The sequence below is a fragment of the Podarcis erhardii genome, assembly GCF_964252035.2.
Source record: "Podarcis erhardii genome assembly, chromosome: 3".
NCBI lineage: Eukaryota > Metazoa > Chordata > Lepidosauria > Squamata > Lacertidae > Podarcis > Podarcis erhardii.
This window is the reverse complement of record NC_138507.1, coordinates 114,369,069-114,395,118: the sequence shown is the minus strand read 5'-3', so window position 1 is coordinate 114,395,118 and position 26,050 is coordinate 114,369,069. Positions and strand designations below refer to the sequence as shown.

General features: G+C 41.8%; 2 protein-coding genes across 4 annotated transcripts in view; one reads left to right on the top strand and one right to left on the bottom strand.

Moving 5' to 3' along the window:
* The window catches only part of FANCL (FA complementation group L), a 52,440-nt gene extending 26,695 nt beyond the window's left edge, over nt 1–25,745 (top strand). For all 3 annotated transcript variants that reach the window (XM_081854938.1, XM_081854936.1, XM_081854937.1), the window contains 8 exons: nt 4,228–4,296; nt 15,228–15,378; nt 16,154–16,237; nt 17,853–17,898; nt 17,978–18,059; nt 19,990–20,106; nt 25,211–25,282; nt 25,603–25,745. In XM_081854938.1, coding sequence (XP_081711064.1) covers nt 4,228–4,296; nt 15,228–15,378; nt 16,154–16,237; nt 17,853–17,898; nt 17,978–18,059; nt 19,990–20,106; nt 25,211–25,282; nt 25,603–25,638 — 657 coding nt within the window. In that variant the 3' untranslated portion in view covers nt 25,639–25,745. The remainder of the gene's footprint in view (nt 1–4,227; nt 4,297–15,227; nt 15,379–16,153; nt 16,238–17,852; nt 17,899–17,977; nt 18,060–19,989; nt 20,107–25,210; nt 25,283–25,602) is intronic.
* The window catches only part of VRK2 (VRK serine/threonine kinase 2), a 65,051-nt gene continuing 64,529 nt past the window's right edge, over nt 25,529–26,050 (bottom strand). The window contains exon 14 of the mRNA XM_081854802.1: nt 25,529–25,948. Within this exon, the coding sequence (XP_081710928.1) occupies nt 25,709–25,948 (240 nt within the window). The 3' untranslated portion in view covers nt 25,529–25,708. The remainder of the gene's footprint in view (nt 25,949–26,050) is intronic.

Below are 26,050 nucleotides of genomic sequence, written 5' to 3'. Positions count from 1 at the left end.
ACATACATTGCTTTTTCTTTATAGGTGTTAGAAGGTTGTGTCCTTCCTTTCTTGGTGTAGATGTGACACTACCAATCTACTCATGATGGGGAGAGTTGTTGTTGTTTAGTCGTGTCCGACTCTTCTTGAGCCCATGGACCAGAGCACGCCAGGCACTCCTGTCTCCTACTGCCTCCCACAGTTTGGTCAAACTCATGCTGGTAGCTTTGAGAACACTATCCAACCATCTCGTCCTCTGTCGTCCCCTTCTCCTTGTGCCCTCCATCTTTCCCAACATCAGGGTCTTTTCCAGGGAGTCTTCTATTCTCATGAGGTGGCCAAAATACTGGAGCCTCAGCTTCACGATCTGTCCTTCCAGTGAGCACTCAGGGCTGATTTCCTTCAGAATGGAGAGGTTTGATCTTCTTGCAGTCCATGGGACTCTCAAGAGTCTCCTCCAGCACCAGAATTCAAAAGCATCCATTCTTCGGCGATCAGCCTTCTTTATGGTCCAGCTCTCACTTCCATACATCACTACTGGGAAAACCATAGCTTTAACTATACGGACCTTTGTTGGCAAGGTGATGTCTCTGCTTTTTAAGATGCTGTCTAGATGGGGAGAGTACTACAGGCTTATTTTCTCTCTCCATTCTGTTCCTGTCTGTGTGAATTCTACTCTCTTCCATTCTTGAAGGAGGTTTATAAAATATGCATGGTGGAAGGAATATGGATAGAATTTTCTCCCCTTTCTCTTCTATAGTACTAGAAGTCTGTTTATATATACAATGAAATGGATAGACAGGAAAATCAAGATGGACAAAAGAAAGCACTTCTTCTCATAACACATAATTAATTTATAGAATTTACTCCGCAAGATGTAATGATGGACTTTGGCTTAGATAGCTTTAAGTGGGGATCGGACATATTAATGAAGGGTAAGATTATCAGTAGCTATTAGTCATGATGACTAAGTGAAACCTCTCTGTTCAGAGGTAGTATATCGCTGAATATCAGCTACTGGGAGCAATAGTAGGAAGCACCTCCTGGCCTCCTGTCCCGTTTGTGTGCTTCCTGGAATCCTCTTGTTGAGCACCATTGGAAGTAGATTGTAGGATTAGATGGACCATTGGTCTAATCCAGTAAAATCTCCATTTATGCATTTATATTTACCCCAATCTCTAGTTTATGTTAGCAAATAGTAACCAAAGGCCTAAATCGCTGTGGAATGATAATCCTGTATCTGGGTTTCACAGCATCAGATTTTATGAGAGTGGTGAAGTGATTGAATGTTCTTCCACACAAAAAAATTTCCTGCACATGGAAGAGAAGATGGAACATGTCTCCCTAACATTTAATTGATTGTGTGGACTCTGAAGTCGTATAACCCAGACAAATGGATTAGCTCCTCAGTGGAAACTAGCAGTGGCATAGCGTGGGTTGTCAGCACGCAGGGCAAGGCAAGTAATTTGCGCCCCCTAACCCATGGATTTGCGTCCCCTAACCCTAACACCCAGATGTTGCGCCCGGTGCGGCCGGCCCCCCCTGCACCCCCCACGCTACGCCACTGGAAACTAGACCATAAAAAGGAGGGCTGGGATTTGGAGAAAGAAGTAGCCTATAGGTAACTCCCTGTCACCTTACCAAAGTTAGAAAATTGCTAGTGATGCAACTGTATTGGGTTTATTATTCTTGGTAGCAATTCAGCAAAGAAGTATTTACATGTTTGAATTGTTGGGGCTGGGGGCTCTGCTTAAACTCTGTTTTTAGGAGGCTACATGATTTGGCTACATGATTTGCTACCAAGAATGGAAGTCAGGGTGGAGGGCTTGTGGGCCCCTTTCCTCCTCTAATTCAAGCACTGGTTGTAGGCACTGCATTATTTTAATAGACACTATATGAATTCCTTGAAAAAGGACTATTGACTAGTAATATTTGTTGAAAATGTCCATGATTTTTTCATATCTCGTACAAAATAATATGTTACTATATGTAACAATCCAGGTTTTATTGAAGACTTCACCTTAACAGTGAACTCCCCCCCCCCCCATTCAGATCCATGTTATTGTGGCTTGGTTCATTTTCTGAGTCCATCATTATGGCAATAAGTTAAAAACATAAATAGAACTCATATTCTTAAAAGCATAGAGCAAGCCCACACCTTTCTTGATAAGTGAGAGTGGTGTAGTCAATCCTGTAAAAGGAAAGCAGAATGTTAACTGACATTGGGTTCTTTAAACTCAGAAGAATGATTGTGTTAGTTTCTTGGGCAATTCATTGTATTTTGTCTTTAAAAGGCTGAGAATAAATGCAGATGTGCTTGAGCATGGGGTTGTGTGTGTTAGTAGGTATAAAACACATTTTAAACGATTTAGGTCTTCCATAAATGTATCAAAATTGCAGGCATATGATGTTTAGAAAATCTGGAGTACTTAAGCATACAGTAAGGAGTACTTGTCTCTTGCACAACTGCAATCCTAACCACAGGGTGTAAATCTCACTGATCATCTCAGTAAACATGCCTAGAATCACATACTTAGTGTTATTCCTTTTTCCCTTCCATTGTGTGACGTTTTAAGAAATGTATACCTAACTGGTACTGAGTCTAGACTAATTTTCACACTGACTCATTTCTATTCTATTCTAATATATTTTCTCTCTAATGCAGTAAAGGCTGAAAAGCTAATAGTCTGCACATCTCAACCCAAACTGTCCTCTATGGTCAATCAATTGTCAGGAAGTGGGATGACTTAACCCAACACCTACTGTCCTACAGATAAGGTGTGTGGCAGAAGAAAATGGTGCATGCCTTCCCTTCTCCAGCTGTATTTCCCTAACCACTCCCTCTTCATTTTGTGACTTGTTCAAAAGTCATTATTGTAACTGACTGAAAAGAGCATGATAAACTGACAAAGCATAAGAGCTTTTGCAAGCCATAAAAGTTTCCTTTAAAAATGGAAAGTACAGCAGGGGACATGAACCATGGTAGGCGTAATAAAATATAAGTGTAAATTTGAATACCAAGTAGCCAGAGAAATAAAAATAAATGTAAGTGTAGCATAGGTGAGGAGCAGGTGTGAGAATCAGTGAGAGATTACCAGTAGCGGATATAAAGTTATAGAGAAGCTAAACTTCATTACCATAAAAGCCAATTGGATGTGGTCTACTACTGAATTAAGTTTAGCAGGGACCATAGCATTAGAAAACAAAGTAGAAGGATAATACATTCAGAGTAGTAGGTGGCAAGTATCCAGGATTAATGTTGGGTGGATTCATTTGGGAAGGTTTAAGTTGTATTTATATTTAACCTCACTTCCTCTTAACACCTCAAATGTTCGTGTTCTGCCTTTTAATCAAGAGTTTTATGAAGGTGGATTAGGGGAAAGGTAGTGGTCTTTTCATCAGTGCTTCTCTTTCAGTTTCAGCCAAACTTGGTTTTCTACATTGCGTTCAGTTGCATGTACAAGTCCATCTTATATCAGTAGGACTTGCATTATATAAATATGTATGTATGTACAGTTTGTGTGAGCACTGGAATCAGTGGAAATTGGAGCATTAACGTCTGTTATGCTGGATCAGTCACCTCTTGTTTTCTTCCCATAGGTTCCAGAACACTTTAGTTATGGATATGGCAGTGTTGTTAGGTTTATTAAGTTTAAAACTCATCTTGGGGCTCAACTCGTGACAGGTGGCCAGGAGATTTTTGTGACAAGAAAATGTCCTACTTTGTCTTTGCATATATAGAAAGAGGTTGTGTAAAATATTATATATAGGATGCACATAAGGTTTTTTCCTGTTAGCATTCTGTGCTTCCCAGAGAGGTCTGCTTTGAAACCCCAGAATACCTGTTTTGTTCAAATTCTATTTACTCTCAGAGGCGGCCCATGTCTGCGCTGCCCCTGCTGAAGCCTTGTTTATTGGGGTTATGCAGCTTTGGTTTCCAGATTCTGGTGAGTTCTTGCAATAATCCAGTGAGATTTCACTGGAAGCCACTGCAGCTGATTCTCCAGCAGGGGGAGCTTCTTGGATTTTGCTGCCCGAGGTGGCTGCCTCACTCTGTCTCACGGATGGGCCAGCCCTGTTTACCTTTGTCTTCAACTTTGGATTTATTTAAACTAACCTCAGCTATGTATATGCTTACATTGCAATAATAGTAATAGTAATAATAATAATAATAATAATAATAATAATAATAATAATAATATCACTCATAAGGTGTAAAAATGTTGAACTTCCACACTTCTGTCTCAGTATCCCACAGAACCACCAGATTGCCTTGTGGACTTACCAGTTCAGTTCTCTGTCTCCTGGATTCCAGAGGTAAGCAGCCTTCCTTCTTTTCTCCGGTTGTTAACAAACTTACCTGCTTAGCCTTCTGCAAGTACCTTGTCTAACATAAACTTGAGCTCTCTTCCTTTTGTTCCGTTTATGTGAAAAAAATAACATAATGAACATTTTATATTCTATGTAAACCACTTAGAGGTTATGTGTGATTAAGCAGTATATAAATCCTGTTACATGAATAAATAAACTTAATTTTGTATTTAGTATTAATAGGACAAAATCCAAAGAGTCAATGGTCATTTTTTCTGCACTTCGTAACAAGCCATAACAACAACAACAATTATTATTATTATTATTATTGTTATTATTTTTATACCCCAGTCATCTGACTGGGTTGCCCCAGCTACTCTGGGCAGCTTCCAATGAAGTATAAAGGAAAACACCAAAACATCAAACATTAAAAGCTTCCCAATACAGAGCTGTGCATCTGGCCCTTTAGCGGCACAGTTACCTCATTCTGGACCCAGGAGTCCCCCCATGCTGTTTCTGTCTACAGAAACAATATGGGGGACTCCCAGGTCCAGAAAGGGGTACCTTCTGCCTACTTAGGACTCAACCTCAATCCATTAACCACCATCCATCCATTGGGAAGTCAGAGCTGTTTCAAATGCAACATTCAATATGTAATGAAGCTCAGCTGCCCAAAGAAAAGTCTTCAGATTCCATTGGCTGGCACAAGATCCTTGCATGTCAGGCTGTAGACGATGAATATTATTATTGCTATTATTTTAATTTAAATAGCTTCCTATCAGTAAATATTCCCTGGGTGACTTCCAACTAAGCAATATATAATATGCAAAGCAAACAATGAAAGACAATGAGAAAAATTCTGTGCAACAGACAGCCATTCTTTAACTGAATATACTGTTTAAACTATTCACATCACAACTGATATACACTCTCCCCCCCCCCCTTGCACTGCTGTCCTATGCCATTTGGGACACATGGGGGAACAAAAGACTGCAATATCGGGGAAATGGAGGTGACGCAAAGAATATGAAGAGTTGAAATGCTAGTAAAAACCTTCTCCAACAAGAGGAGGAGAATGAGCAATTTCCTTGAGACTCATGGTGACTCAAAGGTTGAGGGATCAGACTGGATACTGAGGCTTCCGTAGTGGCTAAGCATCCTCTTCTGGCACTACTTACAGGCTGTAAAAATTGAAAAGCAGACTATGTTTCGTACAGAGAAATTACTATGGCGAGGGGACCAAAGGCATGCAACCCTTCATAGGTCACCCTTGAGCCCCAAACTGTGGTTCCAGGCAGGCAACCAGGTTCTTTAGAAATTAGAACTCTTCAAAAATGATGAAAGGTCAAAAAATCACCAGGAAATAAAACATGAAGGGTCATATGTCAGGCCTGGTCGTTGTCCTCTTCAGATCACCACACAAACGCTTCTTGTTCTTTTATAACTTTTTATTGCTTATTAACAAAACAATCTTATAAACAGTTCTTAAATATTATTCCTCAGAGTCACTTCTTTCAGATACCTTCTGAGCTCTGTTTCTCTGTGACCAGCCACTCTCAAAATGGCGAAGGCGCCCTTCCCTTCGCTTTTTTCTAACCTCCTGGCTAGAGCTGGCTTGTATCTCCCCTCCTCCGAATCTGAGCTAGAACTTAACCCTTGCCTTTCCTGGGAACAGCCGGTCCCTCCCTGTTGTTCCTCTTGCTCTCTTCTATTAGATTCACTGCTCTCCTTCCCCCCTTGGGGAATGCTTTCTCCCTCTGAGAAACTGGAAACTTCTAACTCTTCCCTGACATCATATTCCTGTAAGATCCCTAAGTAACCCAGGATAAACAAACATGGAGAATAGTCAAAGGCTCAGGGGAGAGAGAGAGAGAGGGAGGGAGGGAGGGTGGGTAGGGTGACTAGCTGGGGTTGAAGCAACCTATCCTAAAGATGAAGTTTGAAAACATTGCATTTCCAGGCAGATTGAAGAGCATATCTTGAAAACAAGCACTTAAGTCAGTTACCTAAGGGGAAGGGTTATATGAAACAAAGGGAAAACGGGCTGTATCCAGCAGAACGAAAGCATTACAAGACATGCCGAATGAGTATAGATATGATGATACAAGTTTCCCACCATAGGATGCAGAGGGTAATCTTAGGATGGAGCAGTGAGGGGTCCTTTGTCTAGATCGGGGATAAGGAACCTGGAAAATGGGGATAAGAAGCTCCAGCCAACATACATACATATATTCAGACATAATTTTATTTGCATCCCACCTTTCCACAGTTCAACCCATTCACAAGGCAGCTTACAGCATGAAAAAACACAATACAAAAGTAGTCACAAATAAGATATGATATGGGAAAGCTAAATAAGAGAAAGACATAGCTCAGTGGATGAGTGTGTGATTTGAATGCAAAAAGTCCCAGGTGCAGTCTCTGGCATCTCCAGGTGGAACTGCGGAAGACTCCTGTCTGAAATCCTAGAGAGCTGTTGCCAGCCAGTGTAGACAATATGGAGCTAAATAGTAGACTCAGTATAAGGCAGTTTGATGTTTCTAATAGTGAAATGACCGTCATAATGCATTAGACATACAACATACAGAAATCACCTTGGGCTTAGGACTGCATAGCTTTTGTGAATTCAGACTGAAAGACAAATCAAATAATTGTCATTTCCATACTTTTCCATTTCTGTCGTGGTGGCTTGCCAGCCTCGCTGAGAAATCCACCCTTTTTCTTTCTTAGGTGCAAGTGCAACACACTGATACTAAAATGTTATCCCATGAGCAGCGATCTAATGTGAATTCACAAATATTTTGATGTCTAAAGGTGCTGAAAATCTTTGAATTTGAATTCAATATAATTCTTTATATGGGGAGCTGGTATTTATGATGGCTGTAAATATTACACTCTAACCCAGTAAAAAATATCGTTACTAGGAATCATTTCATTCCTGTTAAATATAGAAACTTGAGTACCATATATTATTTGTATAGAATTAATAGTTTGTCCTGTTCATGGGATGCCCCCCTCTGGCAAGAATGCAAAATACTTAATTTTCTAAAAGTTTCTCACATTGAAAACATTATTTTGCTTATTTTTTTTTTAATGTAGTGCTGTCAGAGAACATGGTGCTTTACAGAGTAGCATAAGCTCTGTCATGCATGGCTGTGTGGTTTGTGAAAGTTCAGGGTGCACCAATTTGGAGAAGGCCTGAAAAAAAGCATCCATATTCAGTATCCTCCTGCAAATTCCCCAGATGGCATTTTGGGCACTGTAGGTTATCTTATCAAGGGTGTGCAACCCTTTCATTTGAGGCATCTGTATTGTTCAGCAATGAGCCCTGCTCACATCCATGATACTCCATTGCATCCCTCCTTCTGTTTCCATATTTTTCTTATTCCCAAAAGTCAGTATTCTGTGGCTACTGAACATGCTCTGTCCTCACTAAGATGTTTTAGGGTATTATTATTATTATTATTATTATTATTATTATTATTATTATTTTGTACTTTTACAAATCTTGGAGCTTTCCTGACCTGCTGATATTTCTGTCTCACATGTGAGCTGCAGTCAGACAACCAGTCTACATATTGTTTTTCATTACTCACAAAGAGAGAGAAAACAGTGAAGTCTTTTGAAACCATCAGCCAGGACATTAAAATTCAAGGGATAAGCCCCGTTATGCTTACAGTTCTATATTGGAATATCAGATTTGTAAAATGTTGGGTTGATTTCCTCGATGCCTTCGACATGTGCTGTGTCAGGAAGATTTGGGCACCACAATGTAGGACAGAGTCTCCAACAAAAATGTGCTCTCGCAAGCCCACATTTCCATCATGTTTGCACTCCGTCTCAGTGATGTCTGCACTGGCTTGGTCATGTCCACAGAATGGAAGATGGCAAGCTCCCCAAGGACATGCTCTGCGGGGAGCTGGCTTTAGGTCTGTTGGCAGATCAACTCTGTTTTACAAAGATGTCTGCAAGTATGACATGAAGGCTAGCAACGCCAGCCCAGTTGTGTGGGAATACCTTGCAGACAACCACAAGGCCTGGAGAAAGACAGTCGGGCCATGCACCCAGAGGAGGAATGACCTCTGGGAGGAGTGCAGAGAGAGGAAATGTCATGGTGCATCTGCAGCAGCACAACCGGACACCTTTGTCTGCCCCAGCTGCAACAAAACATGCCTCTCCCATATTGGTCTCTACAGACACGGCAAGCTGTCAACAGTTTGACTTCACCCTCAAAGAAACACTCTTCCATTGTCTCCCAGTGTGGGAGCCAGTGTGGTGTAGTGGTTAAGAGTGGTAGTCTCGTAATCTGGTGAACAGGGTTCGATTCCCCGCTCCTCCACATGCAGCTGCTGGGTGACCTTGGGCCAGTCACACTTCTCTGAAGTCTCTCAGCCCCACTCGCCTCACAGAGTGTTTGTTGTGGGGGAGGAAGGGAAAGGAGAATGTTATCCGCTTTGAGACTCCTTCGGGTAGTGATAAAGCGGGATATCAAATCCAAACTCTTCTTCTTCTTCTTCTTCCCAAGACAGACAGATGCCAACCAAACAACTGCACTGGAAACATTAAACTGCCAGGTTTTTGTGGTAATGCAATCTGCATCTGCATAAGAAAACTGCAAATGATTTTTTCCTTGTTCAATATTATTCACAAGTACAAACAGCTGGACTTGCCCCTTGATTCTAAATGTCCAGGTTGATGGTTTTAAAATACTTAGCTGTTTCCCCTCTCTCTTTGTGAGTAATGGAAAACAATATGTAGACTGGTTGCCTCTTGTTCTAGATATTTTGGGTATTCAGCATGCATGTGCTAGTTCTTGATAGGTATTTACTTCTTACATCTGTAGGTCACCTTAATGAAAACATTGACAAGACCCTTAACTCAAACAGTGCAAGTGTCACTGTTAGAATACCAGCACACTCTTGTTAAAGGGAATGTAAATAGATTTCAGGTACCATAATTGATTTCCCCCACTAACAGCTGCTTCTTATTTCATCTTCTAGTACTTTTGGACTTTAAGCTTGATGGTTGTCCCCCCACCTCTTTTTTTATATAATAATAGACATGGCTTTATGGCATCTGTATTAAAAATGGGTAATTTTCCTTATGGTCCCTGTCTTCCTGCTGGGTTGATAATGTTTTGATGTATTTTTCTTGTGCTCTGATGAGAGGTCTGCTGCTGCTGCTCTGACATATTCATTTGGATGAATAATTATAACGTGCACAATGTCAAGCTGAAGATGGTAGGGTTTTGTGCGTCATGACAAGCCTAGTAGCCAGTGCAGGTGTCTCACAGCATGATCAGTAGCAGCCAGTGTATTCTGGCTCAGAGGAGACATTTTAGAATAGTCAGAAATCAGCACCAAGGGCAAGGCGGCTGCCATTGTTTCATGTGCCAAATAAACCAAGACCTTCCCAATGATAAGTGCGAGTACATCTACTTACTTCAGATACATACTTTTTTTTTTCTAATTAGCCTGATAAATTTGCTCTCCACTCAGTTTTTGCCAAAATATGCAGTTAAATGCATATATTATTCAAGGGACCTTATATTAAAGCCCTCCCTTTTCCTCTGAATTTTTAGTTAAAGTACATATCCAGTAAAATATGCGATGTAGGATCTTCAAAATAAGCCTGGTGTATTTCTAGCTTCTATTGCTAAGCCTGCAATGGAATTGTGGAATATTGAATCAATAAAACACACAAAGGCATGGATGGTTGACAAGGGGAGTTTTTTAAAGATTTCAGATCTGATGCTTTTTTTCCCCTTTCACTGGTGGATATATCGGAAGAATCGGGAGGGGTACTGAAGAGGGGGTTCAGCTTGAGTAAATGACAAATGGAAACCATTTTCCAGGCAAATCTGAAAGAATCATAAATTACTAGGAGAAGAGACCTAGCGGGTCATCCAATCCATACCCCTGCTGTGTCAGAACCTGTTCACTGCAGTGCATTTTTCTCATGTTTTTGTCTTAATCCTCCAATCAATGTAGTGGATATTGCCTAGCCCAGCAAGTCTTTCCCTCCATTATTTAGTTGAAAGGAATTTAAATTTCTTCTTAAGTTTTAATCATGAACACTTTCTCTTAAGTTCTGTAATTGGGAATCCAGAAGACGTATTGCAAATCACTGAAGCATCTAAAATCTGTGTATTTATGTTGCAAGATGCAGTTTAAAACTTGCAGATGAATGTTGCCAGGATGAACAACTGCATCCCTTAAGCCATAACAGGTTTTTTTTTGGGGGGGGCCTTGAGAAAGCAAAAACTTTTTTTGGGGGGGGGTGGACCTTGAGAAAGCAAAAACTTTAGACACTCTGCTACATTATTTCCTCTAAATACTGAATTCAATTATTAGTCAAGTAACTGATCAGTTTGGAAGCAAACTTTGTGCTTCGGGTTGCAGAAGTAAATAAGTTTGTAAATGAAAAGAAAATGAATTTTTAAAGGACCCCCAAAGCTACCTGACAAAAAGAGGCGTGGGAGACGCTCTAAAGATACCAGGTCGGAGGGAGACTTGAGTCGATTGATTGTCTGTAGTTGAATTAAGGAATGTGAGAAAGTCTATTGAAAAACACCTCTCCCTGCCCTTCAAAAGTAGGACAGTATTCTGAAGGGGGTTAAGGGTTGGGGAGTATGCATGCCATGAGATTTAAAAACAAAATAAATGCCCCTTTTCACTGTCCTGCAATGTTTTCTTTTTCTCTTTCTCCATCTTTTTCTACTCACACTTCCAGTGGTGTGGGGCTGGCAATCTTCTAGCGCTATATAGCACAGCAGGAGTACAAGAAAAGTGTGAGGAGGTGGTCACACATTTGAACTTCTCTGCAGACAGCTGCACAGAACATCTAGTTGCTTCAGGTAGAAAACCTGGGGTTGGAACAGGGCTAAAAGTGCTTTACATGTGAGTAACATGTGGATAGCGCTAATTTCTAAATACGGGTATTTGTTGAATCTCTCTCTCTGTGTAGAAAGAGCCAGATACTTAGTATCAAGAGTTTTATTTTACCACCATGATCTGAGCCCAGCATTGGCCATCTGCCTATCACTTTGCCTTCCTCCACCTTGTAAGACAGCAGCACTCTCCTCTAACTGTTAGTTGTCTTGGGACAGAAGAGATTAAGGTATGAATATACTCTGGCTTCTAGCGCCGGTGAGGTCACCAGGGGCCAGTGGGAGATAGCACTTCCTGGCCCCATCAACTGTGTAGTGAAGGAGCAGCTGCTCCAGGGCTTGCTTATAAAATATTAGGTGCCTTATATTTGTAATAATTATTACTAATGTCATTTCTATGAAAAAATTCCTTCCAGTAGCACCTTAAAGTCCAACTAAGTTAGTTCTTGGTATGAGCTTTCGTGTGCATGCACACTTCTTCAGATACACGGTGTGCATGCACACGAAAGCTCATACCAAGAACTAACTTAGTTGGTCTTTAAGGTGCTACTGGAAGGAATTTTTTTGTTTTGTTTTGACTATGGCAGACCAACACGGCTACCTATCTGTAACTGTCATTTCTATGCTACTTTATACTTTTAAGAAAAAAATCTCAAACCAGTTTACAACACATTAAAACATCAAATAAAACAATCCCAAATCACTGAAAAAAGTCAAACATAAAGTACACATTCAAAGCAACATAATTAACAGGAAACTAATTGTCTTAAAGATTTCAAATAAGTGTTAAATAAGGAAAAATTGAAAGTGGAATGGTGCAGTTTGCTTTTCTTGCTCACTTCCTGTTTGCAGTGGCTCAGCCACTCCTAAACTGAACATGATCCTTAAGCATGCCTATATTTCAATAGATGCCAGGATTGGAGATCCAAACCCAACACCCCACCCCTCTGTTCTGAACAGAGCAGAGGTGCAAAGAGCTTCTGTCTTTTGAGTGATGGTGGCTGGTACAGATGCCCTTTCCCCGGGCACCAATGACACACCCTCAAATTTCCAAATTTGCCTTCTGGTTCCTAAAAGGCTCCATCTTACAGTACCCCGGAGATGGTGATGAAGGACAGGCAGATGTATATTTCGAAGTTAAAATGCTTGTTTCCCTGTGCTAATAGAGGGCTGGGGGAAAATAAAAATGGGATGTGAGCACTCTTGTTGGGGAGCTGGAGATAATTAGCAACGTTTTGTTGTGGGTCCTTGCTTGTTCATATTCTTTTTTTAAAAATGCTACTAAATTTCCCCCCGTTTATTTTGTATAAGTTAGCTTTATTTGCAGGTATAATAATAAATCAGTTGGTGGAATCCAAAGATGAACTTCTATATGCAGAATACATCATCTGCTCCTGGAAAGGCTTTTAAGTTGCACTAGATCATTTTGTGAGGAAAGAGAAACTAAATTCTGCTGGATGTTTGGGAATTGGTAGCATTATTTTCCTTTTGTTTGTACTATTGGGACTTAGTCTGTGCTGCTTGTCATTTTTAATACTGTATTTGGTGATTGGTCATTAGCATCATATTCGAAAGGGTCTGGGAGAATGTGATGGTAACAACCAATACCAAGATGAAGGTCTACCAGGCTTGCGTGTTGAGCTTTATGGAAGTGAGAGATGTTGAGCATCACATTGCAGGGCAGAGTCTCAAACAAAGATGAGCTTTCCCAAGCCCACATCCCCAACATATTCACACTTCTTTCTCAGCGACATTTACGCAGGCTGGATCAGGTCCACAGAATGGAAGATGGCAGGATCCCCAATGACATGATTTCTGTGGACCTGGCTTCAGGCACCAGGCCTGTTGTCTAACTCTGCATTACAAAGATGTCTGCAAACGGGACATGAAGGCTGGCAACATTAAACCGCCTTGTGGGAATCCCTTGCAGACGACCACAGCACCTGGGGACAATCAGTCAGGTCATGTATCCACAGTAGTGACCAGATGAAGAATGACCACTGGCTTGTGCATCTGTGCAACCGCATACTTTCATCTGCCCCAGCTGCAACAAAACATTTCTCTCCCTTATTGGTCTCTACAGCCAGCAGGAGTAACTCTCCAACAGTTTGACTTAACCCTCGAAGGCACACACTTCCATCGTCTCTCGAGACAAATCGATGACATCCGGTGGCTCATACCAGAGTTTCACTGTAACTTGTCCATCTAAAATCACGAAGCGGCAGAGTCCCTCTTTATTCCTTTACCAAGTATCTTGTCACAGATAAAAATGGAATCCATGCAAATTGCTTAAAGGGGAAATGTTCAGAAATAAACTGGTTGAAGTGTAAAATGGATGATAAATTCCTCCATGATTTGCATGACAAAGTAATGCAGCTGATTTTCAGATAGAGATTTAGATATGCATATGGAAAGTCAGTTGGCAACATCAATGAAGCATGCAAATAAGATCAGATGAGCAGATCACGTTAAGAAAAGATTTGGCCACCTTTTAAGGAACATCATCGAAAAATTGCAATTAGTATTAAAATTAATTGGATTTCAAAATGTATCTGTGGATTCTAATCCCTTGATGTTTCTTTATTTCTACTGGAAACCCTTTGAATTCCCTAAAGATAAAGATAAAAATGATTATTAGAGGATTTATCTGTATGTGATGTAGGGAAATGTGAAAAATCAAAATGGAAAGCATCTGTTGCAAGTACCAGAAAATTATGCTATTAATTTAAGTGTCATCAGAGCACAAAAGATCACATTCCAAGACAGTGTGAAAATTATTAAAATACTGGAAATAATAGTACTTAAGATGAAGATATTATGCTCTAAGATCTGGTTAAGTGACTGACACTATTATATCACTTCAGGTATTATAAAAGTAACAAAATGCTTTTAAAGATAATAAGCGTTACATTTTGAGATTGGCAGTATTCACACTTTTCTGCTTAAGTGCTTTCTCACTTTAATATAATTTAATAACAGTAGGGGGAAAATCCAACATTTTCTTTCTCAAGCTCTGCCCTTACTTTTAAAAAAAAATTTCATGTAACAACAAAAAACGGCATCTAAGCAATTTTTGCAACACCCAAAACTTCATTTTTGCCTTTTGACACTGGTTAAAAGACCCATATTTGTTTTTTACTCTTAGAAGATATAATAATTTCAGTTCATGGTGCTTTAGAATTGAATACCACATAACTCTGTTAAAAATAATAATACCACCCACCTAAAATACCTTGCTGCTGTACTATAATGAAATTTATATATACATGTATAAACTCTGACATTATACAATTTGGTGATATATGGGCTCTACCAGATGTCCCTGCTAATTCTGCCAAAGGACCCTGGGGTCTCCCAGAGTCTAATTTAAAAGTGTGTTAAATGTAACAGGAGAGCAACCACACAAATTTCTCTCTCTCTCTCTCTTCCTGCTGAAATGTGAGTCAGCAGTTGGTTCTTAGCACACATTTTAGTTAGGTTCCCCCCCCCCAAACCCCATTATTGGCAGAAGATTATACTGGATACAGTTGTAACGGGATTCCTTTAATTGCAGCATATTTCTAGGCTTCCTGGTATTCTAAATCACTTGGTGTTAATTGTGTTGTGCTGTATGTGTTAGAGGCCTTGCAATGCAAACCTGATGTTCTCAGAGGTAAATAATAGATATTCTTGGTGGTGGTTTTTTTATTGACCACTGAATCCATTTGTTATGAGTTAAAAACGAATTTTAAAAATAACTTTGAGAAATAAGCCATGTTTCCCCTGCTTTCAGCATGGAATACTTGTATTGGATTTTTTTTTCTTTTTTAATAGTTTGAAAGGTGACTCATAGCATAGCTCAAAAATGCAGCATTTGTGTGGCCTGTTCAAAACTCGAAAGTGTTTTGGGGGGAAATTCCAGTCTTTTCTCCCCCCCTTCCACATATTTTACTGTTGGATGTATGCTAGACTTTAAAATGTTGGAACAGGCTGTTATTAAAAAGCTATTCTGTATTGCTGTTGGTAAAGTGCCATCTATAAAATTTGTTACAATTTCCTTCTCTCTCAGAGCTCCTTATTAAGCATTCACAGTCAGTTCTTGGCAGCATTAGAATCATTGAAGGAGTTTTGGAATGCTCTAGATGAAATTGATGAGAAGACCTGGGTACTTGAGCCAGAAAAACCCACACGGAGTGCCACAATGCGAAGGATTGCCGTTGGTAAGAATAAAAAGGACAACTTCATGTTGACTTCAGGTTAATGGAGATCACAGAAACGGAAATGCAAGACGTTTAAAATTATTAGTTTTCATGCGAAAATGTGGCTTTAAAACAGAACACATTGATTAATATCAGCTATTAAATCTGACATCGTTTCACGAACAGTGCAGTATCAAATCACAATGTGTCAGAATTTAGATTGCAAGTTCCTCGACTAACTTTCAAGTCCCATAGAATTCAGTAGCATAACCATCCCTTGGTGTTTAGATGGTGCATGCAAATGTCACAGCAAGTGCTGTCACAGGAGACTCGTTGCATGCCTCTTTCAAGATTCTACCTGCCTTCCATAGCTGTTTTTGAACATGTGAATTAAAAAGTATTTAACTTTTTTTAAAAAATACACCTGCTATTTGAATAATTTGGTGGCATTTTTTTTAATTGATTAAAAGTAGTTTTAATCGATACCTCTGACCAATGAAGCAACTAGCTAATGTAAGCCTAATGAATAAAAAAACATGTTCTAAATAAGAAGTGGGAAAGCAAAGCATGCGAAATGGATAAAACAATTTGAAGCTAGTAACTTTCACAGTAGCAAATGTTAAAACTGAAGAAAAGGTCTGATGTATTGTTTTTAGAAATGACCGGCACAATGTCTTGGGTTCAAAGCTTAAACTAAGATTGCTCTTGCAGATTCCTTTTGTGTGTGTGAAGTATAGTTGGGTAAGGATGAAACTATATGTAGTTACAGCTCTGTTCATCTACATGTCTGTTCCAGGAAACAACATTTCAATTAATATAGAGGTAGATCCCAGACACCCCACCATGCTTCCTGAGTGTTACTTTCTTGGAGCAGACCACGGTAGGATGACTCCTATTTAAAAATCCATTTTGTCAATCATAATAGCTTTTCTGTCGCAGTGTATATCACTTTATGCTTACCGCAGGTTAACTTTATACTAAATTGAGTCTACTTGTTTCAGGCAGACCAAGCTAGACTCACACCATTGACCTTAATTTTTTGAAAATTGTGTGTGCGTGCATTGCTCAGAAAAACGTTGAAGATTCAATACATTACAAAACAATTTTGCACTGTTTAATATATTGCCAGTCTGTTCTATAAGATGAATTTAGCTGCAGTGCTACAGAAAGCTATATTGTGCCCCATGTCTTCTTGGTGGGCTGCATGTCAGTTCTCAATCCATTGAAAAAAGCTGCAGTAAAAGCCTGGGAACTAAGGTTTGGCCAAAGGCAGATGGGTTTCTGGTGACTAATATGCCCTAAGATTTATTCAAAGCTGAGTTGTTTCCAGTTCTGTCAATATATTTGTATAATGTCATTATGGAATTGGCAGTTTCATTTTCAGGCCCTTTCCTATGATCCACCAAATGCAATTTGCCTTTTCACAGCAGTTGCATACCTTGAGCTGATTTTTTTCGTTGAGGCTGCAGTCATTGCCTATCAAGTCCCTATCAGCATATCTGTGAAATTAGGAGTTTTTACCTCAGCGTGCATCGACTTGCACTTACTTAGTTTGAACTGCACTTGCCATTTTACTAGCCTGTTCAGCCAAATTGGAGAGCTACTTAGAAAGTGAATAATATAATATCATCCACAAACTTTGCCATCTCATGACTCTTTCTCTCAAACTCTGCAACATTGTAAATTAAAAAAGCAGAGCACCCTTTACAGATCCATGGGCAATATCTGTTTAAAATAATTTATATCCAGATCTTAATCCCCAAGATCAGAGTAGTATACAGTGAATACTAGTAATGTGCTGGAAATATTTGATTTTAGGGCGGGACAGGGATTTGTTTTTGTTCTTTTACCATGCTCTATTAAGTAATAAAAAAAGGTATTCAAAGGGGAGGACAAATTTCAGTGAAATTTTCATGGGTTTCCGTGAGTGTTCTTTCATTCTGCATATAATATCTCCCGTGGTCTGCACTCTGCAGGCTTCCTGAAAATCCCATGGCATCTATGATTGGGCTTTCTTGTAAGTGCCGTTCAGAGATGTAATAACTAAACATTTAATGTCTGTACACATTGTGCCTTGCATTGCAAGTTTACTTAAAATCAACAGTGCAAAATACAGGGTGCCCAGTTACATGATGTGTTATATGCAGCACACCTAACCTTGCAGTGCATGGACTTACATATCCAGCTGCCTTGAGCCAATATGCAGAAAAGTGGTGTATGCATAGAAAAATAAATACATGCCTGATAATTGAGAATTCATTCTCTGCTGAATCAGGCAGCCCGGGGTGTTATTGCTTTTATTATGACTGTGTTGTGCATTTTGCATATTTATGATGTAAAACTGTGATAAATAAATTTAGTAAATAATAAAAAACACAAAATTTTAGGATGTAGCTGCCCTCCTTCCCCTCCAGTCCCCATTGTCCCCTTTGAAGGAAGTCTGTTCGTAGAATGCTCTTGGGAGTAGTGACAACACATATGATTTTTATTTTCAGTGGTAAATCCCTTGAAAGTCAAGCTGAACAGCAACATACACCTGTGGTAAGTGTATTTGGTTGTAGACATTTAGTTCATAGCTTTTTGGGGAGTGTTGATACTTTATTTTCCTCCTTCTTTTCAGGGATCCAGAACTCAGTTTACTAAAAAATTTGAAAGAGGTTTTAGAAATTGATTTTCCATCTCGAGAAGCTCTAGAAAAATCTGTAAGTTGCTCTGTGGTTATTATGTTCATATTTTGAATACTATGGCAAAAGGGAATTCTGTAGCAGAACAAAATAATAGGAGCATTAATACATGTGATTAAGACATCCAAAATAAGCTTCACCTTTTAAGTTTTAAAGATTTGTTAAAATGTTTACCTTGTCTCAGTAAGAAAAAATTGAAATATGAAAGAGTATGAAATAAGATAATAAATTATTATTTATTTATTATGTTAAAAATTTGTATACTGCACTATACCTGTAGATCTCAGTTCAGTTCACAATAAAAAGAAACCAAATACAATTTACAATAAAGGGTCGTTGCATGATCGTCAAAAATCCATTGAGTTTTATTCTTAATAAGGACATGATTAAAGCTCAAAACACACTGCACACCTAGTGATAATGTAATACTTCACTCTTAATTGAAAAATTTCCACACCAACGATTTTCCACAAGATGGTCACTAGTTCAAAGCCAATTGAAACCGACTACCTGGGGTAAACCAAGGACCAACTCTTCAATCTGTTGGTATCTCATAATATGCATTCTGGAGAAATATTCTTAATATTTGTGGGTTGGCACCATTAAGGCAACACTTTAATCTCAGTGTCTTGTCAGGGTAATCATTGCTTCGGTCATTCTTTGAGTGATTGTCATCTGATTAATGAAGCATGAGTAAAAGGGAAGAGGGAAGCACACTTCCCTTGTATCCTGATGTCTTAAAATAGGCAGATGTCAGGGGCTCAGGAGCAGAGGCACAGGGAAGATGGGAGATGGAGAGCGAGGGGGAGGAATCAGAGGGCAGTGTAGGAGGAGACAGTGGTCCGAGGGATTCCATAAGCCTCTCCAGCGAATCGGAAGATTCACAGAAGGGAGCGCCAGTGGCCAGGGGTAGGGGGGTCCCAAGGGGAACGCCCCAGGAGCAAGGGGGGAGCAGGGACTCCCAGAGTAGTAGTTGGAAATCAGGACCAGCTTCCCCACCAGAGCAGAGTGGGGGGGAAGGGTCCCAGGCATCGGGACCAGTACTTCCCCCACCAGGGAGAGAAGACGAGGCAGAGCTGACCACGCCTTCCTCGGAGAGTTGTACAACGGAGGGGAGGTCAGATCCGGCCAGTGTCACGGAAGAGGGAAGCAGTGATAGAAGTAGTGTAACGGTTAGGAGAAAGGTCACTGGGTTGGCGCGAGAAGCAAGTTCAAATGTACAGGAGCGCGGGACAGCAGAGAGTGAGGATTGGGAACCGGGTCCTAAAGCACGCCGGAGGCAAGGGGAGGAGCTAAGCGACTCAGCGTCGGAAGAGTCCAGGAAGGGCAATGCCCCAGAGGGCAGGAGGACCCAGAGGAGGAGAGAGCAGCGCAGAAGGTGGAGCAGGGCTAGGATCTTAAACTGGTGCGGAAGGGGAAGTGATTCAGATAGGACTTCGCCGATCTAGAGTCTAGACGTAGGGTTGCACGCTCTGGCTTTAAAATGGAAATTATACTTCAATAAAGACTTTTGTACATAACATCAGCCTGGCGTTGGTCCTCTGTGAGCTGGGACCTAGAGGCAGCCCTGACAGCAGACTACAGCTTCTATCATGCCTGACCACAGGCCATGCCAGCTCATAGTTGGAGGCTGCAACACACTGGCCACCCCTGTTGTAACAAATGACCATTTCACATTTCCCTCTGTGCGCAAGTGAAGGGATAATACCTGCTACCTACGGATAAATGTATTAAAAATAAAGGGTAAAAAAGCATTTTCTAACCAGTTGGGGGTTGCCTCCAGTTGATAACAATTTTAAAGTTTAGTCCTTAATAAATGATCATAAATGGACTCTTGTACATTTTCTTATAAACGATAAGCCAACCACAAATGTAATTGTTTAAAATGGGTGAAACAAGTTGACATGCTTTATTCTATGTGCTCAAGCTGGGTTCCATGTTTTTTTAGGACTTCTCTATGGATTGCGGGATCTGCTACGCTTACCGTCTTGATGGGACTATTCCAGACCAAGTCTGTGACGACCCCCGCTGTGGCCAGCCTTTCCATCAAGCTTGTTTATATGAGGTAGAGCAACTTACGGTAGTGTTCTAGGATTATGGAACGGAAAATTGATGGGTGGGTGCAATCATACGGGTGCTCTTTTCTACTATTATTGGATGGGAGGCATTTCTTCCTACAGCCTCCAGTGCCCACATCCGCAAAATAAATGTTCTGAAGAATGCTTGTAGATGTCAGAGATAACGATCTTTGGAGCTTGACCGTTGAGCCGTGGCCACTGATAGCTTTACGATCCCAATCAGTGATTTACAGCGTCCGGCACGCTTCCTTCCCAGCTGCGCAACAAATTCTGCTGTCTCTTTAGCCACGGCTTAGCAGAGTAGCATACAGCGGTGTAAAACAGTCTTTTCCTCCCTTTTCTCCATGCAAGCATACACAGACAGGTTCGTCTATTTACAGCTCTTTATTGGAACATTTCAGCCCATAAAAGACCGGGGCTCCTTTCAGCCATGTTAAAAACATGTCCGTCTCTCTCAAGACACACAGAGAGAAAACAACAAGTACAGTCTCCTCCCAGACTCCTCCCAGCTGACGTCAGAAAGTGACGCACACCTCAGAACACTTAACCAGTTAAGTTCTGAACTCTCACACACCCCCTTGCGTTGCTTTCTGACAAGACCTGTGTAACATCTTCAGCAACACCCTGTGAGATCAATCCCTTCCCCAATGCCTTGCGCCCTCCCTTGGCGTACCTGTTCGGCATCTGTGGAATCACCTCACAACTCTCAGAATCGCACTGTGCGAAACTTACCCACGCACCTGTGGACTGGTACCTCTCAGGTGGAATACCCTTGGTTGTGCGACTGGATCGCCTGGGCACAAACTCTGGTGTTTCTTCTGGCTCACTGTCACCAGCAGGTGTGTCCTCTGCATCACAGGATTCCCCCTCTGACTTAAAGCGTCTTCGAATCCTCTCCATTACACTCACAGGAGAACTAGGCTCACTCTTGGGCTGTCCTTTTCTAACACCTTGTGGAGACGCCCCATCCTGCTCCTGACTCTGGTCAGTGACCTGATCGTCATCAGCAGACTCAGCCTCTTCTTCCTCCTCAACAGAACTGTCCTCTGGATCAGAGAGACATTCTGAAAGAACATCACGCTGTGCAGAAATCTTTGGCCTTTCATCCTGCTCAAAGAACTCAGCGTGTTTACTGATCAGCACCTTACTCTGATCACCTGACGGGTAAGCAAATCTCCATGCACGAGCGTCTGGCTCATACCCACAGAAGATCATTTTCTGGACTTTGGCTCCATCTGGCCCTTGCAAAGCCTTAGGCACAGGGACAACCGCAGGAGATCCAAACTTGCGCAGAAAGTGAACCTGGGGTTTTCTGCCATTCAACAAAGAGTACGGTGTGTCACCTACCAGTGAGTTGTAGACACGATTCCAGGTGAACGACACACAACGGATTGCCTCCAGCCAAAACTTTGGAGGTAACCTAGCTTCCGTTAGCATTACCTGTGCAGCCTTAACCAGAGCTTCACTCCTCAGCTCTGCCACCCCCCTCTTACTGGGTGAAGTAACTGTGTGACGTATCCCTCTTTTGTGAAAGAACTGCTGCAAAGCAGAACCAGTGTACCTAGCATTTCTGTCACTGACGATTGCTTTCACCTTGGTGGAGAACCTTAGTTCCACCCCCTCAATCCAGCTCTTGATCAGCTGTGCTGCATCCTCCCTGGATTTGAGGCCGTGAGTCCAGGTGCTCTGCGAAAAATCATCCTGAAACGTTAGCAGATACCTGGCCCCCCCTAGACTCTGTTCCTTGACAGAATTGAACAGATCTATGTGTACCAGCTGAAAAGGTTTAGTGGTTACCCGTTCTACCTTTGGGTAACTGCACCCCCTCTCCTTCGCCTGCCTGCAAGTGGCGCAACTAATGGCACGTCCACAATCTCTAATTTTACACCCTCTGGTAACCTCAGGAAGCACTTGCAGTTCTTCTAGAGAACTATGATTGGTCCTCTGATGCCATGCACAAGCACATTGAACATGAGTGGGAACTGTAGCACGCTGCGCCTGTGCTCTCTCAACCTTCCCCTCACCCCCAAGAGACGTTTTAAGAATGAAAAGATCATTCTGCCCTTTCTTAACCTTGGCAAGTACCCTCTCCCCTTTGGAGATTGTGCAGACATCATCCTGGAAACAAACCTGAAACCCTTTTTTCAACAAATAAGGCACAGATAACAAACAGTGATGCACCTCTGGGACAATACAAAACTCCATCCTTTCCTGCAAAACAGAAAAATAGGCATTAGCAAACTTATAAATTTCAGCTCTTTGTCCATTTGCAAACTTGACAGTCTGTCCCTGTCCTTTTGGGACTGCCGTGCAATTCCACATCTCGACTGCAGGGGTCTCTGGAACCATGTTGCGGTTAGCTGTAGAGTCGATGACAAAGCTAAGTTCGGAATTTTCCACACAGCTGTTCTCAAACAAGGCCATGCAGGCAGTTGTTTGAAAAGACTCTTCCTGTTGTTTACCACGACGTCCGGACTCAATCCCACGCCTGCCTGCCTTTGCAGGCTTGTTGCCATGGAAACCCGCCTGGTTACCATGAGAAGTGTCCTTGAAAACATCCTGTCTTGGCTCTGTGCTCCGGTGGGGGCAACTGCGACGCAAATGGTCTGGTGAATTACAGATGTAGCAACGACGAACAAACAAGGCCTGGACCGTGCATTCCGCTGGCCTGGCTCCGCCCTTACTCCCAGAGCTCCCGGTGCCAGCTTTGCCCTCCTTCTGGCGTCGTAATTCTTCATCCTGCAAACGTCCTGCCACGTAATTCAGAGTCAAATTCTGGGGATCCATTGACTCCAGAGTTAGACACAGATTGTCATAACTCTTGTCCAGAGAGCTGAGCAGAATGTACACCTTCAGCTCCTCTGAAAAGTTGACTTGTAACAGTCTCAGCTGATTAAAAACAGCTATCATATCAGTTACGTGCTTTCTGATACTATCCCCAGGACGTAACTTCATCTCAAACAAGCGTCTGGTAGTGTGTATCTTTGCCCCAGCAGTGGTTCTGTGGTGCACCCTTTCCAACGCTTGATAGGCTTCACACGCATTCTCCAGCCCCTCTACCAAAGGCAGCTGTGAGCCATCCAAGCTCAACACAATAGCTCCTAGAGCTTTGTGATTGCGTCTCTGTGAGGCGTGGGCATTCTGGATATCAGCCGCTGTGGCTTGAGGCCCCGGTGTGGGTAAAGGGGGTGCCTGCACAGCCTCCCACAGCCCCTTCGCCACCAGCCATGCCTTCAGCCTCCTGGACCATTCTTCCCAGTTCTGGCCGTTCAATTTTTCGAATGGGACGGACCACGATTCATGGCTGTCTGCCATCCTCTCCCGTTCTCCCAAGGTGCCCCACAAGCTGTACTTACTCAGTACCAGCTGATTCCGGCTCCTGTACGTGGAGAAACAGCTTAGCTGCTCCGGCTAACCCTCCCGTGGAGGAACGATTTCAGCTGCTCCCAGCGTTTAGCTCTGTCTCTCAGCAGCTCTCTTGCCTCTCAGAAGCAGGCAAACACTTCCTCTGCTTCCCGGCACCAGGCTAGACTCATGGAATGCAGCTTCCAACCTCCGGCTAGCTTCCGTGCCGACTTCAAAGCATTCCAGTGGCTCAAAGCCGACTGTTTTACGAGCGTTTACTGACCTCCATAACCTGTCAGAGATAACGATCTTTGGAGCTTGACCGTTGAGCCGTGGCCACTGATAGCTTTACGATCCCAATCAGTGATTTACAGCGTCCGGCACGCTTCCTTCCCAGCTGCGCAACAAATTCTGCTGTCTCTTTAGCCACGGCTTAGCAGAGTAGCATACAGCGGTGTAAAACAGTCTTTTCCTCCCTTTTCTCCATGCAAGCATACACAGACAGGTTCGTCTATTTACAGCTCTTTATTGGAACATTTCAGCCCATAAAAGACCGGGGCTCCTTTCAGCCATGTTAAAAACATGTCCGTCTCTCTCAAGACACACAGAGAGAAAACAACAAGTACAGTCTCCTCCCAGACTCCTCCCAGCTGACGTCAGAAAGTGACGCACACCTCAGAACACTTAACCAGTTAAGTTCTGAACTCTCACAGTAGATAGCACATTGAAGTTGTTTGTACTCCTGATACAAACCAATCTTACATGTTGTGTTTGATCACACATTATATGCCAGTCAGCATAAAAGCATGTTTCACAGATGTGTGAAATTTCAAAATTTTGGGTTAAGACTCGCAGCACAGGAATGTTGTGCTGCAAAGGAAAATGCAAAAGACCACACAGTTCCAGTTGGGGTTAAATTGAAATTGTAAAGTTCTGTCCCAAAACTGAATAGCCTGGATCATATACTTGGTCTTGAGTAGTGTATGCCAAAATGGAGGTTGAGGATCCTTAAAAGATCCCTGTGGATTAGTTTACTGGTAGGGTGGTGCTGTGGGTTAAACCACAGAGCCTAGGACTTGCCGATCAGAAGGTCGGCGGTTCGAATCCCCGCAACAGGATGAGCTCCCGTTGCTCAGTCCCTGCTCCTGCCAACCTAGCAGTTCGAAAGCACGTCAAAGTGCAAGTAGATAAATAGGTACCGCTCCGGCGGGAAGGTAATCAGCGTTTCCGTGCGCTGCTCTGGTTCACCAGAAGCGGCTTAGTCATGCTGGCCACATGACCCGGAAGCTGTACGCCAGCTCCCTCGGCCAATAAAGCGAGATGAGCGCCGCAACCCCAGAGTCGGCCACAACTGGACCTAATGGTCAGGGGTCCCTTTACCTTTACCTTTAGGGACAATACTTAGTGGAGAAGCAGCCGCTTTTGTTCTCACCAGGACCAAGTATGGCCAAATATGCTCAGCTTGGCAGTTGGCAAATAGATTGGGGGCCAGAATTAGATATTTCTGGAGCTCTTCTACTCAGACAATGGGGGCAGGTTTGTTTCCTAAAAATGAGGACAACCAGTTACACCAAGCTTTGCTTTCTCTGTCCTGCTAGTCAAAGGCTCATGCTGTGAGCAGCCACCTGGAGAGTGAGACTGGGCAACATGATTTAAGGCCTTGAATAGTAAGAGAGCTTGCTGTATTTGAGGCCTATTCTTTTGAGTCTTCTTGGGACTTACCTAATAACATGCATTTCTCTGTAGTGGCTGCGTGGACTTCCTTCCAGTCGGCAAAGCTTTAATGTCATATTTGGTGAATGTCCATATTGTAACAAGGTAAGGAAAGCAACAAGGATAATTGGAACTGTTTCTGTATGAGCTTAAGTTAGGGTTTCAAAATACAACTGAAATTACCTTGTCTTCTTTTAGGAGACTTTGCTGCAAAGTTACTGTCGTGCGCATACTTAAATCTCTGAGATACCGGTGTCTCTTGATACTTAGCAGGGGGAAACAATTCCAGTGTTTGAGTTAAAAATTAGGGGAGGGGGAATTATTCTTTGTAATAAATACCTTGGAAAATACTGTAAGCAAAATTCAAGTACTTTATTGATTTTTAATTTTGTAACAACTCACCTTGCTTTGAAAAAACATTCCAGCCAATAACACTGAAAATGTTTATGAAGAAAGTCTGAAGTGGAATTTCAGAAGCCTGTAACTATGTAAATGTACATTCTTAAGAATGCTAACACATTAGACATGATATCAAAGAAAATACACAGAAAGCAGTATTAAGAAGAAGAGCACAATGATGGTCATCGTGTATTGGTACAATTCTTTACGAAGTCCAGACGCTTCATGAAGTCCAGACTCCAAAGTGCTGCATAAAGAAGAGCTAGTCGAAGTCTGAAAGCGTTGTGGTTGAAAGGCTTCAGAATATGTAACTCCATTTCCTATGGATTTTTCCTCAATTTGCCAGAAGGTGTTGCAGATAGGTTGTGGTTTCTGAGAAGGAAGCAGAAAACAAATCTATCCATATCTTCAACAGATCTGCATAAGAACAAATATTTAAATGACTTTTTTGTACAATAATAATAATAATAAAAT